The following is a 25889-nucleotide window of genomic DNA, read 5'->3' as shown; positions in this document are numbered from 1 at the left end:
ACTCATTTAGGTTAAGATGCCCCCAGTAGTCATTACTGTTTAAAAGGCTAGTGCTGAAAAAAGTAGCTACCTGATCTATTGGGTTTAGAGTAAGGTTTCAGTTATCTGCATTAGTTGTTAAGTGAGGTGAAACAAAGCTCCTTTCTTCTTATGTCATCTCACTCATTTAAACATCATCCTTGTAGTCAGTGAAGAGATAATTAAAGCAAGAGTTACAAGGCAGACTGTACTTCGTTTCAAATGAGAACAGAGCAGACCAAGTCAGCAGAAAGTTGAAGGGTAATTTTGTACTTTAATCATCTGTGACAAAGTATTGATATATAAACATATGTATGTGCGTACATATATAATTTAGTAGGTACAAAAGGAGCCTGTCAATTAAAAATAGTCACATAAAAAAAAAAAAAAAAAGAAAAGGAGGACTTGTGGCACCTTAGAGACTAACGCATTTATTTGAGCATAAGCTTTCGTGAGCTACAGCTCACTTCATCGGATGCATTCAGCCACTGAATGCATCCGATGAAGTGAGTTGTCGCTCACGAAAGCTTACGCTCAAATAAATGTGTTAGTCTCTAAGGTGCCACAAGTCCTAACACATTTATTTGAGCGTAAGCTTTCGTGAGCGACAACTCACTTCATCGGATGCATTCAGTGGCTGAATGCATCCGATGAAGTGAGCTGTAGCTCACGAAAGCTTATGCTCAAATAAATGCGTTAGTCTCTAAGGTGCCACAAGTCCTCCTTTTCTTTTTGCGAATACAGACTAACACGGCTGCTACTCTGAAACCTGTCACATAAAAAAGTAAAGCATCTCCACTTGCTCCCTAATCAAAAAATAATTAACCAAAGATTAAGTCAAACCCTAGCCAGATCCACATAAAAAAGGCCTCCCTACAAACTACTGCTACATGCCTTTCTAACAGCAACTTAGGATCTTCTAATACCCCCAAACTGCAAACTAACAAATGGAGGTCACTCACTCTTATTAAGAAGGTCAGCTATAATCCTCACCACATCTTCTAGGTGCTGCCTCCAAAATTTACCATCATCCCCTCTGTCTTATCTGGACTGGGTTTCAACCAGCTAACTCATCTATGCTCCAATCTCAACCACACACTAGGTAAAACATTTGACAGAACTTACTGGGTTGGATGAAATATAGTACTCTGTGTCATCAGCATACTAAAATCACAACAGCACAGTGCCTCCTCACTAACCTTCCCACAGGCCCATAAATACATTGAAATGGAGAGGAGGCAAAATGGAACTCAACATTAGAGCACCCTTCAGGACAACGAGCAAGTGCCCAACACCACCGCGTGAGAAGGAAGGAAGGAATGCAGCAACCATATTCTCCACATGATATTATTTAGATCTGAACCCCCTACCCTCTAGCTCTCCAGGGCTGGTCTATAGCCTATTGAAGTCAACAGACACCCATTTACTTGAATGAGTTTTTGGATCAGACCCATAGTAGATAGCATTCCCAACCCACTGGCCTCACCATAATACCAATATCTATATTGCCCTTCTCATGCATATGGACCCAGGCAACTTTAGATAGATGAATCCTGGAGACAGTGGAGCTTGGATATTCTCTGGAATGGCAGGCTACTCTGCATCCTTTCTTCATGCCCTATCCAATATCAGGAGATGCCAAGAAACTTCAAATTACCCTGAAAGAGATTTCACTGGTCTTTCAAGACAAGAGACGTTCACCACTCTATAGTATGGAAAAAGGGTTTGGAGGACTTAGGGCCATTTTAGACCTCAATTGCTCAAACAGGTAGATGAGGAAGACAAAATTCTGAGTGGAGACTCTAGATGTCACTCTCAGTAGACCACCTGAAATCAGTGACCTGAAAAAAGCTTATCTGCATGTTGCCATCAGACTCTGTCATGAGCAATTTCATGAGTTCACCTGTCTTCACTGTCAATACAACGCATCTTCCAGTCTGTTCGCTACACCAGGATATTCCCAAAGGGATAGGTAGTGATAGCAACCAGGCTACAGAGTCTAGGAATTCATCTATGCCCACTTTTAGATGACACACTCATCAGAACCTTGTCCCTAAGATGTAACCCGATCTATAGATTATGTATTATATTGACTACTTAAGAATTCCCAGTTATCACTTTGATGGTTAACAGGTTCCTGTCTCAAGAGCAGGCCCAATATTATTAAAATCACTATATCATTCTATACAAGAAGGCAAGGCAGCGAATATAATAAAGGCAAGTTAGCCCTATGGACTACAAAGGTCCCTTACAGGAAACAACCCAGAGGTCCTTCCCCATGTTTCAGGCTCATGGATTTGCAATAGCCTTACAATATAACTCCCTGGTTCCCTCTCAGCTGATTGTCTGTGTAGGAGCTGACCTAGATGCAAGGAGAACCAGAATTGATGGTGATGGGAACTAGACAAGTATCTAAATTGATGATTTTCCCAATGAAGCAAAGGTTTGATAAGATCCCAATGCCAAGATGTCATAGAATTCAATATTATCCATCCATCCTTACCTGCCGTTTCTATGATTTCTAGTCTCTTATGAAGATCATTTCATGGGCAGGACTGCACAAGAGAGCTTCTGAAGTTCCTCTTTGGGCCTGGAACCATACCCAAAGTTATCACCAAGGTCACCAGCCTTTCCAGATGAGAAGCACTCTTGGGACATAGCTTGTCCCTCAACAGTGTTTTCACTTTTAACTCAGACCATGACTAAAGAATAAATCTTGGTCACTTTAATCTTTCACTTTTGATTAAAGCCAATTAAAATAGTGATTCACCATTACTTAATAAATGTCTCAAACATTTGTGTGAACAAAAGTACTACCCTTTATGAATAGCATATTTTCCTCTAAGTATTCCAACAGCTCTTACGCAACAAGTCTTAATGAATCCAATGAATGATATTATATTTGAACTTTGCCCTCAGCTATCTTCCAGTTCATTCTTCACTATGATCAACTCCACAAGAGCAAGAGGTCTATTGATTTTCATGTAATACAAGAAAATATTACATTTGCTTAATTGTTACACAGTGAGAGCATTGAACAAGAAATCAAGTCTCTATTTAATGCTACTAGCAGCACAGAATTGCAGTGATCAATAGGGTAGTTTGTCAAAGATGTTCTCTAAGGAGACTTGCCCATCACTGTATGGACAAGGAGTCGCATTGCCTGCATTTATTGAAAAACAGGTAAGCAAAGTCAGCAGTACACATTATCAGAAATCAAACAAGCTGCAGTGAATGGAGGTGCAACTCCCATGAAAAGCTGTATTTATAGTCTGGTAATTAAAAACCATTTTATCAGCCTCATGTTGAGACCAAACCTTTACAGCAAAGTATTGACAAGATCAGTTGCAATAAATGAGCAGTATTTGACTTCAAACTTATGAGCTGTTGTTATTTAACTTTTGCTCATTACAGAGGAAATCAGTTCTAACTATTCCAGCAAAATGCTAATAGTGAGTTTTATTATTAATGAAGCTGAATGTAACTCTCTCTTCTTCTGTGAAAGCTATTTATTCAACTTGTGTCAAGAATATTCTTCAGTACTAAATATACTGGAATAAGTGCTCCTTCGACTAAAGTTTTATTTAGTGTTTCTTTTAGACAAGCAGACATACTTCCTTCATAAAGCATGAAACAGTTCACTGCTTACAAATAATTTTCAATAAGAATATGTATGTTGTATTTTGCATTAGTTAATTATATTAGTCATATTAGTGATTTTATCCTTTAAAAAAAGTCTTTTGCATGTTGTAACATGCTGCTTGGGATACCTAGAGCTCTGAGCCACTGTGTGCTACCCCTTGACCTCAACAAAAGTGAGTTTTGCTGATGATCAGACATGTCAGCTCCCAGCCATACCAGTCTCTCTTCCTCATCAGCAAACTCCTCAAGGCTCTCTCAAGCCAAACCTCATCCATTGTGCTAGTACCTAAGAAAGATAAAACTAAGGTTTTGTGTCAACTATAGAAAACTCAATGCTGTAAGTGTTTCAGATGTTTATTTTATGCCCAAAATTGATATGTTTGATATTTTGAGCAAACCTAGATGTCTTACTTAGCATGTTTGATCTCACAAAAGGTTATTGGTGGATCCCTTGAGAAAAAGATGCACAGAAAAAAAATCTGCTTTTATTACTGATATGGGACACTATGAATTCAAAGTGTTATCATTTGCGTTAATTAATGCAGGAGCCACTTTTCAGAGGCTTGTCAACCACGTGCTAAGCGGTTTAAAAAATTTTGCAAGAGCATATATCGAGGATATAGTGGTGTTTAGCAACTCTTGGTCTGATCACAATAAACACTATTAATGGGATCAATACCCTCAGACCTGTAAAGCAGTGTGCGGAACTGCTTCTTTTAGACTGCTTTAGATGTGAGAGATAAAATCAACTATAGCCAAAGAAAACACAGAATTGTGAATTCAGATATTGAAAGAAAAAGGTGGAACCACTTTTCAGATGTTTACTTTTAAAATATGTTTAGATGTGAATATTCAGTTGACACATACTACATGGTCCGTTAATACGGATTTTAATTTGTGGGGTTAAAAGAGCATTTCAATACATCTGTATAAAAGAAGGGTGCTATTACAGATTCCTTCAGACTCTGATTAGGTACTAGGACAATTTATATATTGTTGAACACCTATGCACAGAGTCTAAAACTCTCATCATTTACAATTATGTGTAACGTATTTGGAGATTGTGTTGCTTGCCTTCAGGTTAATTTACAAACATCATAACCTATCCAATGTACATAAAAAAGGAGATTTTAAAAAAAATAATCAGAAGATTCTTCTCAGCAATAAGCATTTCAATCACTGTCTTTAAAGCTAAGACTTTTGAGGACAGTAGAAAAGTCAATTCATTTTCCAAAGATGCTAATATCTTATCTTCATTGATGCCAATATTCATTTCATGCCTCTACTGAAACAGGAACATTTTTTGTAACTGAAAAAAGGACAATGAAGGCTTTTGAGGACACCACCACATTAAAAAGGAACACACTGAAAACAAAGGTTTATTTTTAAGTTGTTTATATTTTAAAGCAGCAGGAATATATAAATACCCACAGTTGTGAAAACCCACCAAATGAGAGTGCTTGAATGCACAATTTCAGTACATGGCACCTTCATCTTCTTTATTCAGAAAATAAATAGTAACTGGGCCACAACTTGTGTGGACAGTCTCTGTGACGCTAACAAGAAACCAGGAGCCAATTCCATATAATAAAGTTGGGATGCCTACAAAAGAGAAATACTTGTTACATACAACCATTATAAACCAAGAGAACTAAAACTAACACAGGTTTCAGAGTAGCAGCCCTGTTAGTCTGTATTCGCAAAAAGAAAAGGAGTAGTTGTGGCACCTTAGAGACTAACAAATTTATTTGAGCATAAGCTTTCGTGAACTACAGCTCACTTCATCGAATGCATCCGATGAAGTGACCTCTAGCTCACGAAAGCTTATGCTCAAATAAATTTGTTAGTCTCTAAGGTGCCACAACTACTCCTTTTCTTAAAACTAACACAGTGATATCTAAAAATAATGGCTATGAAGGAAAATATAAATATTACAGTAGGGGGCTCATTGTGTAAGCAGCTGTACTAAGACAATTCCCTGCATTGAAGAGTTTACAACCGTAGATCCCAATTATGCACTGAGAACCACATGAGCAGACTCCAATGCTCATGAATGTCTCCTGACAGTTTTCAGGGCAGGATCAGGTCCTAATTTATAATAAGATGTAATAAGTGGGGAATACACAGAAGGACTGGAAGGGAGGCAGATAAGGGTAAAAGAGATATGAAACACTTGGCTATAGTGAACTAGCTATGCTTAAAGCTAGATTTAGTCTTTAAAAAAAATGTTTTTTTTAAATAGATATTAGAACCCTCTACTGGTCTCTACTTAATTGCTATCTGTTCATAGTTTCCCAAAGAGATCCCAGTAGCGGACATGCAGGACTTAAAGGGAAATAGGGTAGTTACTTTATAGATCAATGGGGAAAGGGTATCTCATGCACAAGGGATGGCAGAAAATGTGAATGTGTTTGTGGGAGACGTGGATAAAGAAGTGATGGTGCTTGGCATTGTTGGCATCGAAGATGCCAGGAAGGTGTTTAAGAGGAAGGCAATTATTATTGGCAAAGAGTCCTGTGGCACCTTATAGACTAACAGACGTATTGGAGCATAAGCTTTCATGGGTGAATACCCACTTCGTCAGTATGCATCCAACGAAGTGGGTATTCACCCACGAAAGCTTATGCTCCAATACGTCTGTTAGTCTATAAGGTGCCACAGGACTCTGCCGCTTTTACAGATCCAGACTAACACGGCTACCCTTCTGATACTTGGCAATTATTATTGTTTATTATTTGTATTATAGTAATATGTAAGATACAAAGTGGATAAGTAGTAAGGGGCTAAGCTCAGAAGGGCCTTAAAATGTAAGAAGAAGCTTGTATTTGATGCAGTGAAAAAGAGGGAGTCCACAGATAGACTCAGGCCCTTCATTCGGTGCCTATGCATGCATGTGCCTAATTTTAAGCATATGAATAGTCCAACTGACTTCAATGGGACTATTCAATGCTTAAAGTGAGGCATGTGCTTCCGTACCTTACTGAATTGAACCCTCAAACAAGGCAGGGGATAAAGAGAGTCTGACTGGAGCACCAGAAAGACAGTCTTAACAACAGTGCTTTGAAAGGACATGTGGGGACTGTTATAGTCAACACAGGAGACGATGAGGGCCTGAATAAGAGTTTTGACTGTGCAGATAGAGAGCTTATCTTAGACAGACAGAGCAGTCTTAGTGCTATTACAGAGGAAGCAGCAATAAGATTTGACAGTAGGTCCAAGCATCAAGGCAGAGAGAGGACAGACTCAAAGATAACACTCAGAGAGCATTTCTAATACAAATTATGTAAAATTTTCAAAGTGATTATTGTAGCATAAATCAGTTTACTGATAACAGCCAGAGCCAAAACCAATAAAATTTGTTAATATGAAAGATTACAGTCCTCATAACAACCAACACTTAAATATTAAATGTCTATTATCTGCACATTTTTTTAAAAAAATTACAATGTAATTGATGAATGTTTCAATCAGTGTTAAAACAAGTTTTGGGGATAGATTGCTTCTTCATGTAAATCGCTAACAAATGTTATACGAATACTTTCTTATTATTAAACAATTAGGTTGCTGATGTGCTAAGACCACGGCCTATCATGCTGACCAATATTGTCTCATTGTTTTTTTGTACGGTATCGAACTGTTGTCTCACCTTATACTTAGATTGGAAGCTCTGTGGGGCAGTGACTCTTTTTTTTAATTCAGTGTTAGTACAGACTCAAGCATAATGAGGCCATGGTTGATGACTGGGGCCGCTAGGCACTATGGTAGCACAAATAATAAATAAAAGTGTATACTGTGCTAGTGTCTGAAGACCACCACCAGCTTGGTTCTCATTGTGCTAGGTACTGTGCAAACAAGTAATAAACGGCAGACCCAGTACTTATTTTCAAGAGCCAAATTCTGCTCTCTTCTGTCTGTGCAATCACGTTGACATCAGTAAAGCCAATGGCAGTAGCAGCAGTTTAACTGAGGGCAGATTTTGGCCCCCCATAATATTAGAAATTATTTGTAATAAGATAGGTAAATTTTCAGATGGTATGGTGTTTTACTTCAGTGGATAGTGTCCCATGATTTGTTTTCAATGATAACATCTCCTTACAAATTAAAAGTTAAAGCTGCTAAAATGTGTCAAATATAGTTTTTAAAATACTTAAAATCAAGTAGGGTGCAAATATCTTTCTTGACAGTCTGATGGTGTCACTCAGTAGTCAAGAAATGCTCCTTAGAAGAATGAATGAGCACCTGGGTATTTTAAAGGCTAGCATAAGTAGTATTAAAAACTTGTTACCTAAGCAATAGTTAAAAGGCCAGTGAATAGTCTTGGACTAGACAAGTTTATGTTAAAAAACAAAAACAAAAACCCATCAGTCACAGCGATCAACCCTTTACCGGCCTGCAAAGGACCAAGGTAAAGGGGACCTGAGGAGGGCTAAGCTCCGTGCAGTATCAGGTCCCTGATCTTAGACAGGAGCCAGTGGGCACAAGAAGACTAAGCAATTGCTCAAGGGGGGGCCCCGATTGAGTATTAACCCCCCCCCCATATCATTCATCTTATTGAACCGGGGCTTGTTCACAAGCGCACTGGGCCGTGCTGTGTGCCGCAGTGCGTGGTTGGTGGAAGTGTCACCAGCATTTCTAGGGGTGGGGGGGCCCCAATATTCCTGCTGCCCCCCCCCATGGGCTAGCGCCGCCTCTGACGAGGGCCGCGCGGGCGGAGGGGGCTCGCTGGCCGCCCTGCGGGGCTCGGGGGCCGGCTCACCCGCGTTGACGAGCTTGAGGGCGGTGAAGGCGGCGTTCTGCAGCGCCAGGTCGCGGCGCGGGGCCCGCGAGCAGTGGTACTTGATGAAGGGGAAGCAGCCCGTGCGCAGGACGTGGTAGTTGGCGCCGTCCACCTGCCAGTTGAAGTGCGAGAGGCCGAACTGGTCGTTGCGCACGGCGCTGTACTTCACGCAGTACGAGGTCCAGTGGGGCAGGCCCCGCTGCCGCAGGTGGCGGCTCAGCACCTCGGAGGCCTTGGGCTTGGCGGCGGCGCCCCCGGCGGGCGCGAGGAGCCGCCTCAGGGCCGCCTCGTGCAGCTGCCGCAGGAGCAGCATGCCGCGGGCAGAGACCCCCGCAGCGCCCGGCCCGCGCGCCCCCGGCCCCGCTCTTGGCCGTCCCAGCGTGCCCGGCCGCGCGCGCCCCCGGCCCTGTGCGTGCGCGCCCGCCAGCGTGGCACGGCTCGCGCCCGGAGCGGGTGGGCGCGCGGGCGGGTCTGCTGAGTGGGGAGACTGGGAGTCCCTGAGGGAGGTGTCACGTGGTAGGCTCCCGGGTTATAGGGCGGTGTGTAGGGGTCATGAGGTCACCTGGGGGTCCTGATAAAGAGGGTTCCTGAGAGGGATATTGGGGGTCACCTGGGGTTCCTGATATTAGGGTCCCTGAGGGAGATACTGGGGGTCAGCTGGGGTCCCTGAGGGGAATACTGGGGGTCACCTGAGGTCCTTGATATTAGGGTCCCTGAGGGAGTTACTGGGGGTCACCTGGGGTCCCTGAGGGGAGTACTGGGGGTCACCTGGTGTCCTTGATATTAGGGTCCCTGAGGGAGATACTGGGGGTCATCTGGGATCCCTGATCGGCAAGTCCCTGATTACAGGGGGTCTCTGAAGCGTATGATAGGGGTCACCCAGAGCTATTGGGGGAGATCATGGAAGCTCCTGATTCTAGGGATCCCTGGGGGCAGAGATAATGGTAGGTCACCTGGGAGAGTCCTTGAGTTGGCACAGTCCTTGTGTGGAAAGTGGGGGTCCCTGCTAGGAACACTGGAAGCGGGAGGGTGAGATCATGAGACATCCCACTCCAGAAAAATCAATCTGCACTGCTGCTGAGGTGAGCTGTTGTGGGATACTACTGTAGGAAGTGGCCAAAAAATAACTTCAGAAACTAAATGGAAATTAGACACACTGACATGCCCTTTGTCCCCTCCCTGTTCAAGGCAGGTAAATCAATAGACAGTACTGAGAAAATGCATTCATAATGTTCATTTACAAAAACTATCACAAAGAACCCTGAATGGACCAATCAAGCGACTCATCATTATGTTTTATTCTTCTGTATGTTCTGTGCATTGAAGAGACCACCCCATGGTTTCTTGGCACATGTTGCAATTGGAGTATGAAAGAGATTAACCTGAGTGTGAGGGGAAAAGTTGATTTAGGCCATATTATATAAACACACTGATATTATTTAGTGAAGTTTGAAAGCAACATCTGAGGTTGAAATTGGGTTGAATATTTTAAAGCTCTTGGAAGAGGAATATTTTAAAATCATAACTAAAAATTCTGTGATATGATTTATCTAAACAAAACCTAAGGTTTTGAACCATTAAATATTCTGTTTGAGAAAAAATGACTGTACAGAAGAGTAAACTGAGAAATGGAAACAATTTCTTTTCTTTTAATAATTATGAGCAATATCTCAAACTCAGCAATTTTAGACCATTGAGCTGTGTAGTATGAATGTGCTAATTAATCAATTACTATACAACAATGTACCATGTTTATTTACTGTAATGCACTACATGACTATGTAGCAGAACCAGTAATTATTAATCATTGTCAGTAACAAATTTGACTCAAGTTCACCTTTCTATAATTAATAGAGCATATAGTTCGCTTTAATATCTTTCTTTATTAGCAGCAACAATGACAGGATAAAAAGGAAGTGGAACCTGACGCTGTGGTTCATTGAAATGCAGGATTGGACTAATGTATCATACTCCTACAGCACTATTTGTGCTATTACAGTCCATGCTCAGTCGGTGTTTACATTTTAAGTTTTGCTGGACTGAAATCTATTGAATGTATTTGAAAATAATTGCTTCTAATTTTTAAACTATATTAGTTTGCAAGATATTTTGCACTTATTAATTTAAATGCCTGCATTTGCTCTTCCTTGTAAAAATGCATGGAGAGGAACAAAATAATCCTACAGCTTTTTAAGTGTAGCCTCTCATTAAACCAGTGAATGTACTGATATCCATATGTGTGTGTTCACACTGTGTACTACAAACGGAGGGAGAGAAGCACCTGCATTTTCATAAGACCAGCAAAGCATCTCAGACCCTTCACCAATGCAAAGGAGCGTGGCTTGGTATGTATGTATGTATGTATGTATTTAAGATGAGCTTATGATAAAATGTTGAGTATTTTTGGGCATCCATCTGAACATCATTCATTTAGAAAGAACAACCCACCCTGACAGCAGTGCTGCTGCATAATAAATGTTGGCTGGACAGTTTATGCTTTATACATTGAGGTCTCGATTTTTTGGAGTGCACTGTGCTTTTATATCATTGCTGTTCCAAAACCGCCTCTTGAAATGTGACATGCCACTTCTCAAAGAGTCTTTGGGGTGAAGATGGAAGACAATAGACTGTAAACTTTCCATAGTTAAAGTGAGTCAATTGGTGCACAATTTACCAGGCTGTAATTCTGTAGTAATTTGTTTTGGATCTTGCTATAAAATAGCAGAAGATTGAAACAAACAAAAACTATAATTTTGGAAATAGTATATTTATTATTTTGGTCCTTTCATCATGTACACAAAGTCCCAGAAACTACTAGTTTAAAATCTTTAAGAGCTCGAGTCCTTCCCCAAATGTAATAGAAGTTCACAACCATGAGTCAGACTATTACAGTGAAAAATAAACTTCTGTATTTCATTATGAAGGCCTTGCTGAAGAAATGTAACAGCATAGCTACAAAACAATAGGATGACATTTGGTAATAATTCCGTGCACTTTTATACCCTTTTTTATCAAAGCATCAAAACTGCCTTGCAGATATTAATGAAGTCTCACAACCTCAGAATGTGTGTCATATTATCCCCATTTTATAGTTAAGGAAACGGAAGTCCTGATCCTACATAGACTTACACGTGCTCACTTTACACACATTAATTGTAATGGGATTACTCACAGCATGTAAAGCTAGGCGTGTGCGTGTTATTGCAGAATTAGGGTCTGAGGGAGAGAGTTTAAATTACTTGCTCCAGGTTATACAAGTCTGTAGACAGCATTCAAATATTGAAGTCCTGACTCACAGTCCCCCACCCTAATCATTAGACCACAATTATTCCCAAAAAGAGGCACCAATATTTTATTATAGTCAATAAGAGGGTTAGATCTTATCAAATGAAAAGAAAGCTCCCAGTGTTACTCCATTCAGTACATTATTTCAAGTACTTCACATTTCATAACAAATTATCTTTCAGGAACTGAAGTAAGAATACTTAAAGCATATGCCTAACTGTAAGCACATTAATTGTCCCATTTAGCTGGTGCTTATGTCCAGAGGTCCCATTCACAATAACATTAATAAAACTAAAAATATTTAAGTTTTTGAAACATTTATAATTGGCATAGTTGAGTTTTTATAGATTCTAACACCAGAAGGGATCATTGTGATCATCTAGTCTGACCTACTGAATAGCGCAGGCCATAGAACGTTCCCGAAATCATTCCTAAAAAGTACATCTTTTAGAAAAACATCCAACCTTTTAAAATGGTCAGTGATGGAGAATCCACCATGACTCTTGTTAAATTGTTCCAATGTTTAATTACTCTGTTAAAAAAATGTATGATTTATTTCTAGTCTGCATTTGTCTAGCTTCAACTTGCAGCCATTGGATCATGTTAGAAAGAAGAGCCCCATTATTAAATTTGTTCCCCATGTAGGTACTAGTAAACTGTAATCAAGTCATCCCTTAATCTTCTAGTTGTTAAGCTAAATAGATTGAGCTCCTTGAGTCTCACTATATGGCATGTTTTCTAGTCTTTTAATCATTTTCATGATTCTTCTCTGAAACTTCTCAAATGTATCAAAATCCTTCTTAGGTCACCAGAACTGGACACACTATTCCAGCTGCCACTCTCCGGCTGCCCAGCTCTGAAGGAAGCACCCCGCCAGTAGCAGCGCAGAAGTAAGGGTGGCAACACCATAGAATGTCATCCTTCTGCACTGCTGCCTCCAGAGAGCGGCGGCTGTTGACTGAGGGCCCAGCTCTGCAGACACCATACCATGCCATCCTTACTTCTGTGCTGCTGGTGGCGGCGGCGCTGCCTTCAGAGCTGGGAGCCCGGCCAACAGCCGCCGGTCTCCAGCTGCCCAGCTCTGAAGGAACCGCCACCGCCAGCAGCTGTGCAGACGTAAGGGTAGCTGCACCGCAACACTCCCCCCACCCCGCCAGTTCCTTTTTGGGTCAGGATCCCTATAATTACAACACTGTGAAATTTCAGATTTAAGAAGCTGAAATCATGAAATTTACAATTTTTAAAATCCTATGACCGTGAAATTGACCAAAATGGACCGTGAATTTGGTAGGGCCCTACCGATAACTATCCAGACATGAGCCCCCTAATCCCAGATGCCATATTTTCCTACCACCCTAGACCTGGATCATCATGACCCTACAAAATCAAGGTGCAAGATATCTTTATTCAAGGGGTCATGTTTTCCTGTGGTGAGAGGGAATAGAACGTACTGGCGTGAGCACGGGATTAAAAGCACCATGAACACATTCTGCTGAAATATATTTGAAATTTATTTTTTTAAAATTGAAAATTGGCATTTTAGTTTATAACAGCCATATTAATGACATTTCTGACACCAGCAGCATGAGAGTTGAATGTGAGAGATTGTAAAGCAATTTCAGTCCTGCCATCAACTCAAGGCTCAGAAGTGCTAATAGTAATTAAAAACTTTTCTCTCCAAATACATTTCACACTTTGTACATGCTGAGAAATAACTCTCACCACGGGAACTTTCAGATCGCGTGTGCTGAATAAAAACAGGTACAGTTTTCTTTTGTCAGAACAGAACAAAGACATAAAGAGGCAGAGGGTTTCATTTACTCCTAGGACACTGCAGTCTACTGAGTGCCAGTGAACTAATGAGCCTCTCAAACCTTATGTTGTTCTGGCATGAATCAAGGCTTGATTCTTCTTAAGCCTTAGGAAACTAGCTAATTTCCAGGTTGATATCACCTGCAAAGTAGCTCTCCCCCGCACCCCATTGAGTGTTTGTAGTGATTAGTGGAGAGATGGGGTTAGGTCAGAAATCTAGGAAGAGTCTCTTGTTAAGAGTAGGGAAGTACACTGTGTGTACCTTGGTTGCAGGGGGGAGGAAGTTAGGAGTCTACTTATCTTCAGCACCTCAGAGAGAGAACAAAAAGTGAATATATCCACTGTTCTTGTTTTAAGGATTAATAGGCAAACAATGCTGTTTATGAGTTAAGTCTTTCGGCAATGGACTTCTTGGAAGCAAAAGATCACTAGTGCATCTATCAGAGGCGAGAAACCTGCCGATCTGATTTCCAACTGGAGCAAAACAAAGGCTTCTAGAAAGGATGATTGTTGGCTGAATTCCACAGTAGAAAAGCCTGTTTGTGGTACTAGTGTATCCAGAACTGAGGAATTATTGAGACTACCTGACAAAAAGACCCAAACAATTTAAAAATATATACATTTATATTTTATTTGAAGAATAAATCAACATATCTTATTACAGTTCTCACTTCTATTTTTATTTCTTCAACCACTGTGGAGAATACAGAGGCTGATCAGAAGTTTATGCAGAGTTAACAGATCTGTGGCTCGTGAATGGCACTTGAGTATTTCAGTTAAATCTATCTTTGAAAAAGAAAGGCACTGTACACTGTAGTTCCATAGTGAATTTCATTACTGACTGGAAAAACATAGGCTTTGGTATTTGCTTGAGATTTTTTAGCTGTAGGATGGTAGAGACTTGGCATGTTCAGGAGATAATGCATTCAATCTGCAGGAAGAAATAAATTGTAACTTAAAGCAAGAGCATAATCTTCCAGCAAGATAAATATTACAGCCTTGGTTGGGGAGACTGGTCTTCCCCTTTCCATTGCCCTCCTGTCCTGAAGACAGCAAATGACAAGTAATCTGATGCTAAGAAACGCATAGGAAAGAAAAAGTGATTTTACCATCTATATTACTTACACAAACCATTTCTGAGTGTACAAAATCTTCTTTTCACAATTTACAAATGGGGCAGCAAAAGAATCCTCAAAAACAAAGAGAGGAAAACATTATATTTTAACAAATCTGGAAAGCTGAGGAATTCTAGAAGACTGAAAAAAAGTGAATGTGGTGATATTAAAAAGGTTAAATGTGATTACACGGGTTACTGTTGGCCAGTTAGCTTGACATGGATCCCAGGGAAACTCACTGAAAGGCTGATATGGGATGCAGTCAATAAAGAATTAAAAGATGGTAGCATAATTAATGCTAATCAACATGGTTTTGTGGAAAATAGATCTTGTCAAATAAATATATCTTTTATCGATGAGATTACAAGTTTGGTTGACAAAGGCAGCTGTGCTAATATAGGTAGATTGCTATATGGCATTTAACTGAATACCACACAGAATTTTGATTAAAAAGTTAGCACTATTACAAAATCAACATAGAACATATTAAAATGATTAAAAACTAGCTAACTGATTGATATAAAAAATAATTATAAATGGGGAACCATCATCCAATGGAGATGTTTTTAGTGGGATCCCACAAGGATCTGTTCTTGGACCAAAGCTATTCAGTGTAATTATCAATGACCTGGAAGAAAATATAAAATCACTGCTGGTAAAGTTTTCAGCTCATATAAAAACTGGTGGAGCGTTAAACAACAATATAGGTAGGTCAGTGCTGCAGAACAACCTGGATCTCTTGATAAACTGGGCCCACCTGAACAAACACACATTTCAATATAGCCAGCTGCAAGATCACATGTCTAGGAACAAAGAACACTGGTCATGCTTCCAGGATGGGGGACTGTATTTTGAAAAGCAATAACTCTGAAAGGGATTTAGGGGTCATGGTGGATAACCAACTGAACATGAGCTCCTAGTGTAATGTGGTGGCTAGAGTGCAAACACAAGCCTTTGATATATAAGCAGAGATATAGGTAAGAAAGTGGTATGACCACTGTATACAGCATTGGCGAGACCATTACTAGACTACTGCACCTGGATCTGGTATCCACACTTTAAAAAGGATGTTGATGAATTAGAAAGAATTCAGAAAAGAGGTACAAAAAAAAAAGTTAAGGATCAGAGAACCCGCCTTACCGTGGGAGATTGAAGAAGCTCAGTCTATCGAAAAAAGAACAGGAGGACTTGTGGCACCTTAGAGACTAACAAATTTATTTGAGCATAAGCTTTTGTGGGCTACAGCCCACTTCATCAGATGCATGCAGTGGAAAATACAGTAGGACGATTTTATATACACACTGGACATGAAACAATGGTTGTTGTGAACAGTTCAATCTCTCTGGTCGCTCGATTACAGCCCTAAAAGTCGCAATATTACAACAAAAAAACTTCAAAACCAGACTCCAATGAGAGACTGCTGAATTGGAATGAATTTGGAAACTGGATACCATTAAATTAGGCTTGAATAGAGACTGGGAGTGGATGGGTCATTACACAAGGCAAAACTATTTCCCCATGTTTATTTTTCCCCCCTACTGTTCCTCACATATTCTGGTCAACTCCTGGAAATGGCCCATCTTGATTATCACTACAAAGTTTTTTTTCTCTCCTGCTGGTATTAGCTCACCTTAACTGATCACTCTCGTGACAGTGTGTATGGTAACACCCATTGTTTCATGTTCTCTATGTATATAAAATTGTCCTACTGTATTTTCCACTGCATGCATCCGATGAAGTGGGCTGTAGCTCACAAAAGCTTATGCTCAAATAAACTGGTTAGTCTCTGACGTGCCACAAGTCCTCCTGTTCTTTTTGCGGATACAGACTAACACGGCTGCTACGCTGAAATCAGTCTATTGAGTTTATGTAAAAAAAAGGTTAAGATGTGACTTGATCAGAGTTTATAACGATCTCCACGGAGAGTTTTCTCATAGCAGGGTACTCTTTAATTTAGCAGGGCATAACAAGATCCCACTGCTGGAAGCTGAAGCTAGACAGATTCAGATTAGAAATAAGGCACAGATTTTTAACAGTGAGGGTCATTACCCATTGGAACAATTTACCTACGAATGTGCTGGATTCTTTGCCATCTGTGGTCTTCAAATCAAGCCTGGATAAATTTCTAAAAGAGATGCTCTAGCTGATGTCAGAAGTTATGGGCTTGATGCAGGAATGATTTGGTGAAATTGTATGGTCTGTGCTACGCAGGTCAGACTAGAAGATCATTATGGTGCCTTCTGACTTCTAAAACTATGAGTCTACGAATAAGGTTTGAAAAATACATGCTGTACTACAGTATTCATGATATGAAGTTGGCGGACAGGGATAAGAAAATGGACAATGTTTATTTTGTTCCTCTGTTCTTCACCAAGATTTCCTTTTGCACCACCAGGGATATTTTAGTTACTATTTTACTAATCATTTAAGCTCACTCAGTAATCATTAAAATTTCCAGTCTAAGCTAATATTAATTTAATTATTAATAGACAAGAACAACAAAATTTGTAAGTTATTTCTTTCCTGCATTCCTGAGAATGAGAGAGTTTTTCCTAGAGGCTTAAAGAAAAAGTTTTAAAATTTCTGTCAACTATTCTTGGGGAGCGTCTTCTTTGGAGGATTCCTCTTTAAATTTCAGTTTGTTTTCTGCTGTAATTCCAAGAATTGCTTCAATATCTTGAACTGCTATCTGTAATAGATTGAAAGAGTGCAAGTTATTTAATGGATGTTATACTGGAATAAACTCCCCACAAATTTTTCAGCTGGTTGCAAATCCCGCCCCCCCCCCAAAGTAATTTGTGTTATTTAACAGAATGCACCAATGGAATCTTCCACTATTACTGTGGGATTGGGAGTGTATTTATTTAAAAATAAACACACATACATATAAATCCTAGGTAAATGAAAATATATTGCTAGACACATTTTGTTATTCTAATTAACTATGTTGTTTCATTATGCATATGTAAATCACTGTTAATTCACTATAAGTAAATTGAAATGAAATCCGCTTTTACATGTTTCTTCAATACTTGGTTTTGAGTCCCTCCCTCAGATCAGAAAAATATTTTTTCTATTTATTGTGTTACATGTTAAAATTTAATTCTATTTCCCCCGAAAAATGCCATTTGACTCATCACAAGAAAATACAGTTAGAGTTAAGATTTAGTCTGTTTTACATTCTCACCATATCAATTACAACACAAATTTGCGATACAGGGGGTCTCTTCTTGCCTTTTAAGAAACTGTTTATAGTTCAAGTTTTTAAAATCTTCTGTAGAGCTAGAGGGCCTATGGGTTAGCAAAAGAACATTTGCTGAAGTTATGCTACTCTTTAGAATCAAAAGATAGCATCATTTTATAATAAGCAGTTGTTTCCACTATAAACTAGTCGCTCTGTACTTTCTTATGGCCTGATCCAACAAAAACTTACTATTGGATGTAGGGCTGGATTCACTATTGCCCAATGGTCTCTTTTCACCAGCTATGCTGGTGCATAAGGGCTCCCCAGGGAACATTCCCAGAGTAGAGATGCCCAATGCTAGGCACAGAGCTCTGCAGCTGCCCTGAGTCCATGAATAAGGTGAGCTCAGGTGTGGAGTGGGTACCCCCAGAAGAGGGAGTGTGAAGGAAACAAAATTGAAACTGTACTAGGCTGTTTCAAAGTTTAAGGTGACATGCAAAAAGTAAACCGATTGAGTGGTGAAGAATGAGTTGGATGTTTTAAATGTGATATTAATATTTTAAGTGGTGATTAGTAAAACAGGAAACTTCATTTTTTAATTTTTATCTTGATGGTATTCCTTTAAAAACAAAAGGGCCGATTGTGACAGAAGTCCCTCAAGCAGTATGGTGGCCTCCTTTGCCTCTTGCACGAGAAACTCAGAAGCTTTGGGGATTCGGTTTACAAATGGTTCCAAGTTAAAGCATATTTGGTTTCAAAGAAAAAGTTTCAAACTATTAAATTTAACTAACAGGTTCATTGGGAGACTTGCTATATTGACCTCTACAGTGTGAAATATGTACTGCTAACAATGAAAAAGGAATGGTTTAGCACTTGTTTACAATACAGCATGAGGTATTTTCAGTCCTGGTACAGAAATTAACCACGATCGTTAGTTAATTAACACCTCACCTTAAAATTGGTCTCGCCTTGCATATTAGGTGCTGATATTTCTTGATGGATGATGAAGAGATTGTGAGCAAAGGTCATGAGGACCCCCTGGAGATCCTCTCCGATTGTTCTGTTAATGATATCCAAACAAATGAGTTTACCAATGATTCCCTTCACATGCTTAAAAACAATCGGCTTCTCATTTGTGCCTGTCTGGTGATGGAATTTAATGAGAATTTTCAATCTCACAAGGTGGCAATCTTCAGGGAGATCTGAAAGATGAGGCTCCATTTTAACTTGTCAACAGAAAGGATTTGTGTAATAAATAATTTTTATTAATCAACTTAGCAAACAAGAGCAGTAGGTTCAGCTATTCCAAGCACAAGGCTACCACTGAGTTAGGACAGTGGCCTTAGCATATTTTTTAACATTTAAATTAGTGTAAAAGAATTGTTGCTACTTCATGCATGCACAAATACAATCCATGCGTAACACTTTCTTTTTGTGATACACAGACACTTGAACTGCATCAGTATTACTTAGACTATTGCATTGTTCTTAGAAATATTAGTATTAGTCTTTGGGGCTTTAATCTCTTGACAGTACATCTAGAGTCTCATTATAGCATATTTCATTGAGGGGGAATATGCCTCATTTAGAGCATGTCAGTTGCAATGCACATTAAGCACAGTGCAGTAAAATGCAGGATGGCTGCGTTATTTAAAAAATGTTACAACCTGAACCAAACTGTTACATTTTTGGAACTTAGTTTCCAAATTAAAATGGTTGTCTGACATGTATTTAGCAGTCTTGTTTGAGGGAAAAGAAATATTAGACAGAAAGTGTTAGAGATTCCATAGGATGTAAGGTTTCAGAGTAGCAGCCATGTTAGTCTGTATCCGCAAAAAGAAAAGGAGGCAAACTTTGGATGAGAGTCAGCTTCATTTCATAAGACCAGATCTGGAAGCAGTGATGTGTAAGATGGTGTGAGTTATACATTAGGCAGTCATTGTGAGTCCAAGTCCTGGTCTACACTAGCGTGGGGGTTGACCTAAGATATGCAACTTCAGCTATGCAAATAGCATAGCTGAAGTCGGCATATCTTAGGTTGACTTACCTGGCCGTGAGGACGGTGGCGAGTCGACTGCTGCCGCTCCCCCATCGACTCCGCTTCTGCCTCTCGCGAGCTGGAGTTCTGGAGTCGACGGGGAGCGCATTTGGGGACTGATTTATCGTGTCTAGACGAGACATGATAAATCGATCCCCGATAGATCGATCACTACCTGCCGATCCGGCGGGTAGTGAAGACCTGCCCCAAAGATTCTAAGAGGGGTAGAAAAAAGGTGTAAGGTTCAGTAGGATGGAAACAACACTAATTTAGGAGTTCAATTTTCAAAAGTGCCAAAGTTCCATTTTCAGAAGCACTTAGGAGACTACAGTTGCTAAGTGTCAAGTCACTTTTGAAAATTTTACCCTAGATCCTTGACACCTTCCCTTCTGTTGAGTTTCTTACTAACTCTCCTTCTAGCTCCTTGGTGTGTAAACTACACTAACACCCTTACACCCACTTACCAAACTCTTTAGAGCCATCCTCTTTTCTTTCAACAAGCCAGTCTCACTGGAAGTCATCACATCACAACTAAATAGTGGGTGACAATCACTGAATTGCCAGATGGTCTTCCAATAAATCAGCACTTTTATTAAAATCCATGATGGTAATACTTTGTATTTTCATCTTCTTCAGCTCAAATAACTGTCCACTTGTTTACCTGGCTATTTAACTTATACTGTGTACTTACATCATTCCCAATCTGTACCGCTTGCGATCTTCATACAGTATAAAAATTGTTCCTTCTTTTTCCTGTTATATTGAAAAAAAGTTATTTTAACTGTTGCTTAAAACAGTGTACATACTGATACTTACAATAAGAGATACTAACACCCATTGTGCAAGGATGGTATGTACAAAATCATGTAATCAAAGAAAGGATAGTTTTAAACTATATGTACTGGATTATGACTCCATGTAACCTAAGTAATTTGTACCAGAGAATACAATATAATAATTCTGTGTAAATCCAAATATATACATTTCAGAGTCTGTTCATATTCTGTGCCTTCTACAATGGTGGGCGGTCACGGATATTTTAAAAATGGTTTATGTATACACTTTGTTAATTCATCAAGGTAAAGAAGGCCCATACGAGCATTACATTCTGTAAAGTTGAGAGACATTGAAAATGTTTTTAGTCTTCATTATATCTTCTAATTCATTATGGGCTAGATCCTTGTTCCAGGGGAGTCAGTGGCAAAACTCACAGGGTCTGATTTTCAGAGGCACTAAGCACCCATTATCATATCATTTGGAAATGTGAGAAATGTCTCCTGATATGAAAGGCAAGTAGAAGACTCTGAAGTCTTTGCTGAGTGACCATGTGGAAGACTTCTGCCCCAGGATCCAGACACTCTTTCCTTTTATTATTCCCTCTCCACATACCATCTCCTCCCCTCTTTTTCCACGTTCCACTATTACTTTCTCATTGCTCTCTTCTCACTCCATTCACAATCCTCTACCTCTTCCTTCTTCACTGAAGTCTGTTTCTCTGCATCCTCCATCCGTCTCTCAATCTCCTTCTTCTCATTCTTCACAGAACCACCCCCCACTTTTAAGCCCACTCATATAGATCCTCAGGACAGTCACCTATGAAGGAGTCAACTAAATATACTTAATCCAAAGGAAAACAACAGGAAACCTGTTGCTAAACCAGACTAATTGATATGGGGCCTGCTAAAGAACCCTTTGTAATTTAGCTTTCATACATTAGTCTCAGTAAATCTGTTAAAAAAGAGTGATATGTGAAAGTACTATCAAGTCTGCCTTATGGCACAAACAAGATATAGGACAATTTTATGGTGAATTTTGTCCGATATAACAGAACTCCTGCACATGGAAGATTATAGTTTCCAGATAGAAGTTAGGCAGAGTGACTATTACACTTTTCTATACATTTTTCTCCTTCCATACCTGGACATCAAATCCAATGCCATGAGCCTTACATATTTGGAGGAGAACACTATAGTAAATTACTGAAAGGTTGGAGTGCCTCAGCTGACTGCTCATTACTGCATAGCGGCTGCTTACTGGAGATGGCTGGAAAAAAACAACATATGATTCTTCATTTCATATCATTTTATATAAAGCACCTACAATTTACTATTTAAATATAAAGGACTTTTGCTGTTAGTTACAGTGGTGTAAATCTGGAGTAACTCCATTTCTATTGGCAGTGGTATTCCCATTCATATCAATATCAGTTGAACATATAACTCAGAAGCAATGTAGGTTTCTGTGGGCCAGATTCTACTCTCAGATATATTGGTGTAAATCTGAAGTAACTCCCCTGAGATGCTCTATTGTGACTCACCTGTAGATGTTTTAATTACTTCACTGATGACTGAAGCACTATGGAACCATTCTATCAGATTTTGACTAAGGTGGAGCCCCTCCAGATTTGCACTGCTATAGCTGAGAGCAGAATCTTCACACTGTGCGCAAATCTATATTGTTTTCAAGTTATATGCTCAACTGCTATTGACATGAATGGAAATTCCAGTGCAACAGTCAATCGAGTTTCTTGAGCTATGAACAGAGGGTGACCTATAGATTCCCCGGAGCCAAATTTACAGCTGGCCTCACTCCAGGTCTGCGCATGCAGCCACTGCACATGCATGCACAAATAGCTCTCTCTTTGTGTAAATCTTGTAACTTGATGCCTCACCCCCACTCTGCATTTGTTAAGAGTTTGTGTTTGAAAATGCAAAGGCCATTTTAAAAAGTGTGGCCTTGAGTATTTATACTGTAGCACATAAAATGCAGTATAGTTTTTGTTATTATAGAGTATTACAAATCTAAAAAGTTTAAGCCAATGTGACAGAGCAAAGCCAGCTAGTGATTATTCTTCCCTGTCAAGAAGTTGAGGTCTGAAGGACCATTCTGAATTTTCAGGAATCTGGACATCATAAAACACAGCAAAAGGAAGAAAACAAATGCCAAAATTCTGAGCACCATATGTGTGAAAGATGTTTTGCTATTACAAAGAAAATGCCAGTTCCCGTTCATTATTTCATTTTTATTTACTTAATCTTCAGAGCAAACAATTAAGGGTCTTGCAATCAATATATTTTTACTTTTAGAACAACAGCATCCCAAAGTAGGATATGACCAACCTCTCTTCAATCTGATAGCATGGTTCTTCAGTGTCTTCAGCAAAAATCATCAAAGAAGTAATAAAACAGTCAACATGTGGTTCAGACAGGACAGCTCAACACCATCCCATCTGTCAATATCATATCTGCCATATCATGGTTTCTCACATAAAAAAGCAGAAGCCAAAAGCTATCACTGTGTAGGAGACCATTGTGATTACTGAGCATGTTATTGCATGGTAATTACCATGAAGTCACATCATAATTCCAGTCTTATTTTTGTCTTAAGTTACAATAGTATGAAAATTACAACAGCCAAGGGGGAAATTCTGCCCTGAGATGGCACATGCATCTCCTCCTTAAAATAGATGTAGATGAGCTCCGTGGGTTCAGTTTGCAGTGGATGGCAATGAATCACTTGTTTGCTTGGAGTTTGGGGTTTTAGAAACTGAATTTCTAGAAATGCTGCAAGTCAAAACTTGTTTACCTACACATATGACCAAAAGCTCCTCATGGTTTAAGCTGCTTTAAAGACTGATAGCCATTCACACTAAGGTCATTCTACATCACTGTGGCCAGAGCAGTAAAAAGAGGCTTTAGTGTAACTGAAAATCACGTCTTCAGGGTCTGATCCTGCAAGACACTCAACTCACTGGGATAAATTCTCACCTGGTGCAAATCAACATAGCTCTACTAAAGTCAATAGAGCAGAATCAATTTACACCCCTGAAGTCAATGGAAGTTGGGGTACCTATTCTGTAAAGCAATTTGAGCTTTTAAGTCACAAGCACTGTGCAAACAACATTACTCAGGCCCACTGAATGTTCGTAGTAAAACCCCACATTCAACTTGATTGTGACTCTACATGAACCTTTTGCACAGCATTTCACTGAAGTGAGTGGCGCTTGAGTACAGCCACATCCAAAAAGCAAAATTTGCTCTACTGATATATTATTCAAGTTGGATGAGAAGTGCTTTAATTCTGCCATCACTTGTATGCTGTGCTCGCTCAGAAATCCAGACACTCTACATGACTGCGCTGGTCAAGTAGCTCTAGAGCAAAAAGAGAGTATTCTGAATTTGGGAAAATATATTAGTCTTGGCCTTCTTCTCTATTATGCCTGAAGGGAGTAGGGTTCCCATTCAGAAAATGAAAATAGGAATTGTGGTTAAAAAGGGGAAGTGGGATCAAAGAACAACGTTTGGGGAAAAAATACACACATGGCATCGTAACTGTAAGTCCTTCAGTATTGGTCAACTGTCAAGGCAGATATAGTTTTAGGGCTAACAAACTTGATAGCATCACTTTAAATACATAGAAAGTGGAAAACTTTAATGGCAATGAGAATACAACTGCTGGATAAATCAAATCAGTTAGGGATAATAGAAGCATTGTGACCAACAGTAAGGGGTGTATTCTTCCACCCTTATTCAACTAGCACCTTACTCTCATAAATAATCCCACAGATTTAGTTGACATATTTCATGAGAGTGAGGTAATATTCATTGAGTATAAGGTTGGTAGAATCTAAATGATTTAGCAAATATGGAACATAATATTCTAAAACATCTTTTATAATCCACCCAAGCTCTGTGTTGAAAATGGACCTGAGTTCTGCTTACACATTATCATTCACCTCCTTACAAATGCTGCCCAATCAATATAATTTTGCCATGAAATAAAATTCAGTGAGAATACATTTCTCAGGCTTAAACCCCAAATTGATTTGTTTTTCATTGTAGGTTTCAGCCAGTAAAAGGGATCTGAACCAAATCTCTCTGAAGTCATTGACAGTCTTTCCAGTGAATGTAATGGGAAATGGACCAGACGCTTAACTTACTTTCCAAGGCTACAGTGTCAGGGCCTGGATTACCAGTCCTGTGCTCAGATTACATTGTCATCCCCAAAGGGCTGTGAAGGTTTGTCTTCACGAGGATTTAAAGGGGTGTTGTTAGAACACATGTTGTAAGTAGCACATTCTATAAGTGTAGATGAGGCAGCATTTACATTAGCACCTGCTGGTGGGCTTAGCTGAAGTCTGGAGGCAGTCTTAACAACACACCTTTCAACCCTAATGAAGACAAACCTGTAGCTCTATAAGGAGGGGTGAGGGATAGAGTGACAGTTTATGTTAATCCTGACAGAATTTTACCATCCCTTCCATGCCCGCATGTAACTCTCACTGACAAGTTTTGTGCCTTACTGAGAGAAGAACCAGTCCCTTATCCTTTTCAGAGTAGGCCTGATCTAGTAGTCCTTATAAAGCCAGAGCTCCCACTTGAAATCAATAGACTTTTCCTGCCAGAGAACAGCAAACCTAGGGCCAGTAATTCAAGTGAGTTTTTTAAATCATAGACACGTTGCAGCTTTGTTCTTGTTAGAGGCCTGATACTAGAATCAGGGTGCACTCTGCTGTGCAATTCAGCCTTGCAGTTAGGGGGAGCTTTGAACGTGCTGCTATGTCAGGATCGGTCCCTACATGAAAAACAATGTGGAACAAATGTATGGTTAATATTAATTCTAAGTCACCTTTCATTAAAACAGCTGAATCATCACAAAAATACTTAATGCTAAACATAGAAAACCTTAAATATAATTTTTCACGAATAATATTTTTCTAAGCACAGTTTAAAGTGACTACGGCCCAGATCCTCAAAAGTATTTAGGTGCCTAACTCCCACTGAAATCAACAGAAGTTAGATGCCTAAACAGAAGTTAAGTGCCTAACTCTCACTGAAATCAATAGAAGTTAGGTGCTTTCTTTTCATTTCTAATGTGACGTCACATTTTTTTTAACCTTCCTGAAACGCACGGCTTCCTGAAATGCCTGGGCTTATTAGAAGGGATAGTGCTTACACTACCATGAGTAGCCCTCAGAATCAATAGAGATAATTCTATGGTTGAGATTCAGCAAAGCAT

General features: G+C 39.6%; 2 protein-coding genes across 9 annotated transcripts in view; both read right to left on the bottom strand.

The window, feature by feature from the left end:
• Nucleotides 1-3457: 3457 nt before the first annotated feature.
• C10H15orf61 (chromosome 10 C15orf61 homolog) lies at nucleotides 3458-8838 on the bottom strand. Its single transcript, XM_073304430.1, has 2 exons — nucleotides 8417-8838; nucleotides 3458-5262 (listed from the first exon to the last, which is right to left on the bottom strand). Exons 1-2 carry the CDS (start codon nucleotides 8748-8750, stop codon nucleotides 5135-5137), a joined length of 462 nt encoding a protein of 153 aa, XP_073160531.1. The 5' UTR covers nucleotides 8751-8838; the 3' UTR covers nucleotides 3458-5134.
• Nucleotides 8839-13635: 4797 nt separating this feature from the next.
• IQCH (IQ motif containing H) overlaps nucleotides 13636-25889 on the bottom strand; it is a 108435-nt gene continuing 96181 nt past the window's right edge. For 3 of the 8 annotated variants that reach the window (XM_073304420.1, XM_073304423.1, XM_073304427.1), the window contains 4 exons: nucleotides 21789-21914; nucleotides 20563-20624; nucleotides 18785-18893; nucleotides 16471-17338 (listed from right to left, as the gene is read on the bottom strand). In XM_073304420.1, coding sequence (XP_073160521.1) covers nucleotides 17240-17338; nucleotides 18785-18893; nucleotides 20563-20624; nucleotides 21789-21914 — 396 coding nt within the window. In that variant the 3' untranslated portion in view covers nucleotides 16471-17239. Of the gene's footprint in view, nucleotides 14466-16470; nucleotides 17339-18784; nucleotides 19036-19904; nucleotides 20087-20562; nucleotides 20625-21787; nucleotides 25446-25889 lie in introns of those variants that run through there. The other 5 variants (XR_012154108.1, XM_073304422.1, XM_073304424.1 and 2 more) reach the window with 5 other exon arrangements.

The sequence above is a fragment of the Lepidochelys kempii genome, chromosome 10 (assembly GCF_965140265.1).
Source record: "Lepidochelys kempii isolate rLepKem1 chromosome 10, rLepKem1.hap2, whole genome shotgun sequence".
In the NCBI taxonomy this organism is placed as follows: Eukaryota; Metazoa; Chordata; order Testudines; family Cheloniidae; genus Lepidochelys; species Lepidochelys kempii.
The sequence above is the reverse complement of the archived record's forward strand: the minus strand, read 5'-3'. Positions and strand labels throughout refer to the sequence as shown.

What these genes read in the sequence shown, in the direction of transcription:
- C10H15orf61 (XM_073304430.1), bottom strand. Translation starts at nt 8,750, where the DNA reads ATGCTGCTCCTGCGGCAGCTGCACGAGGCGGCCCTGAGGCGGCTCCTC. An exon ending in CCTCAAGCTCGTCAACGCGG is followed by an intron (nt 5,263 to 8,416) that starts GTGAGCCGGCCC and finishes TCTCTTTTGTAG; the next exon opens with GCATCCCAACTTTATTATAT.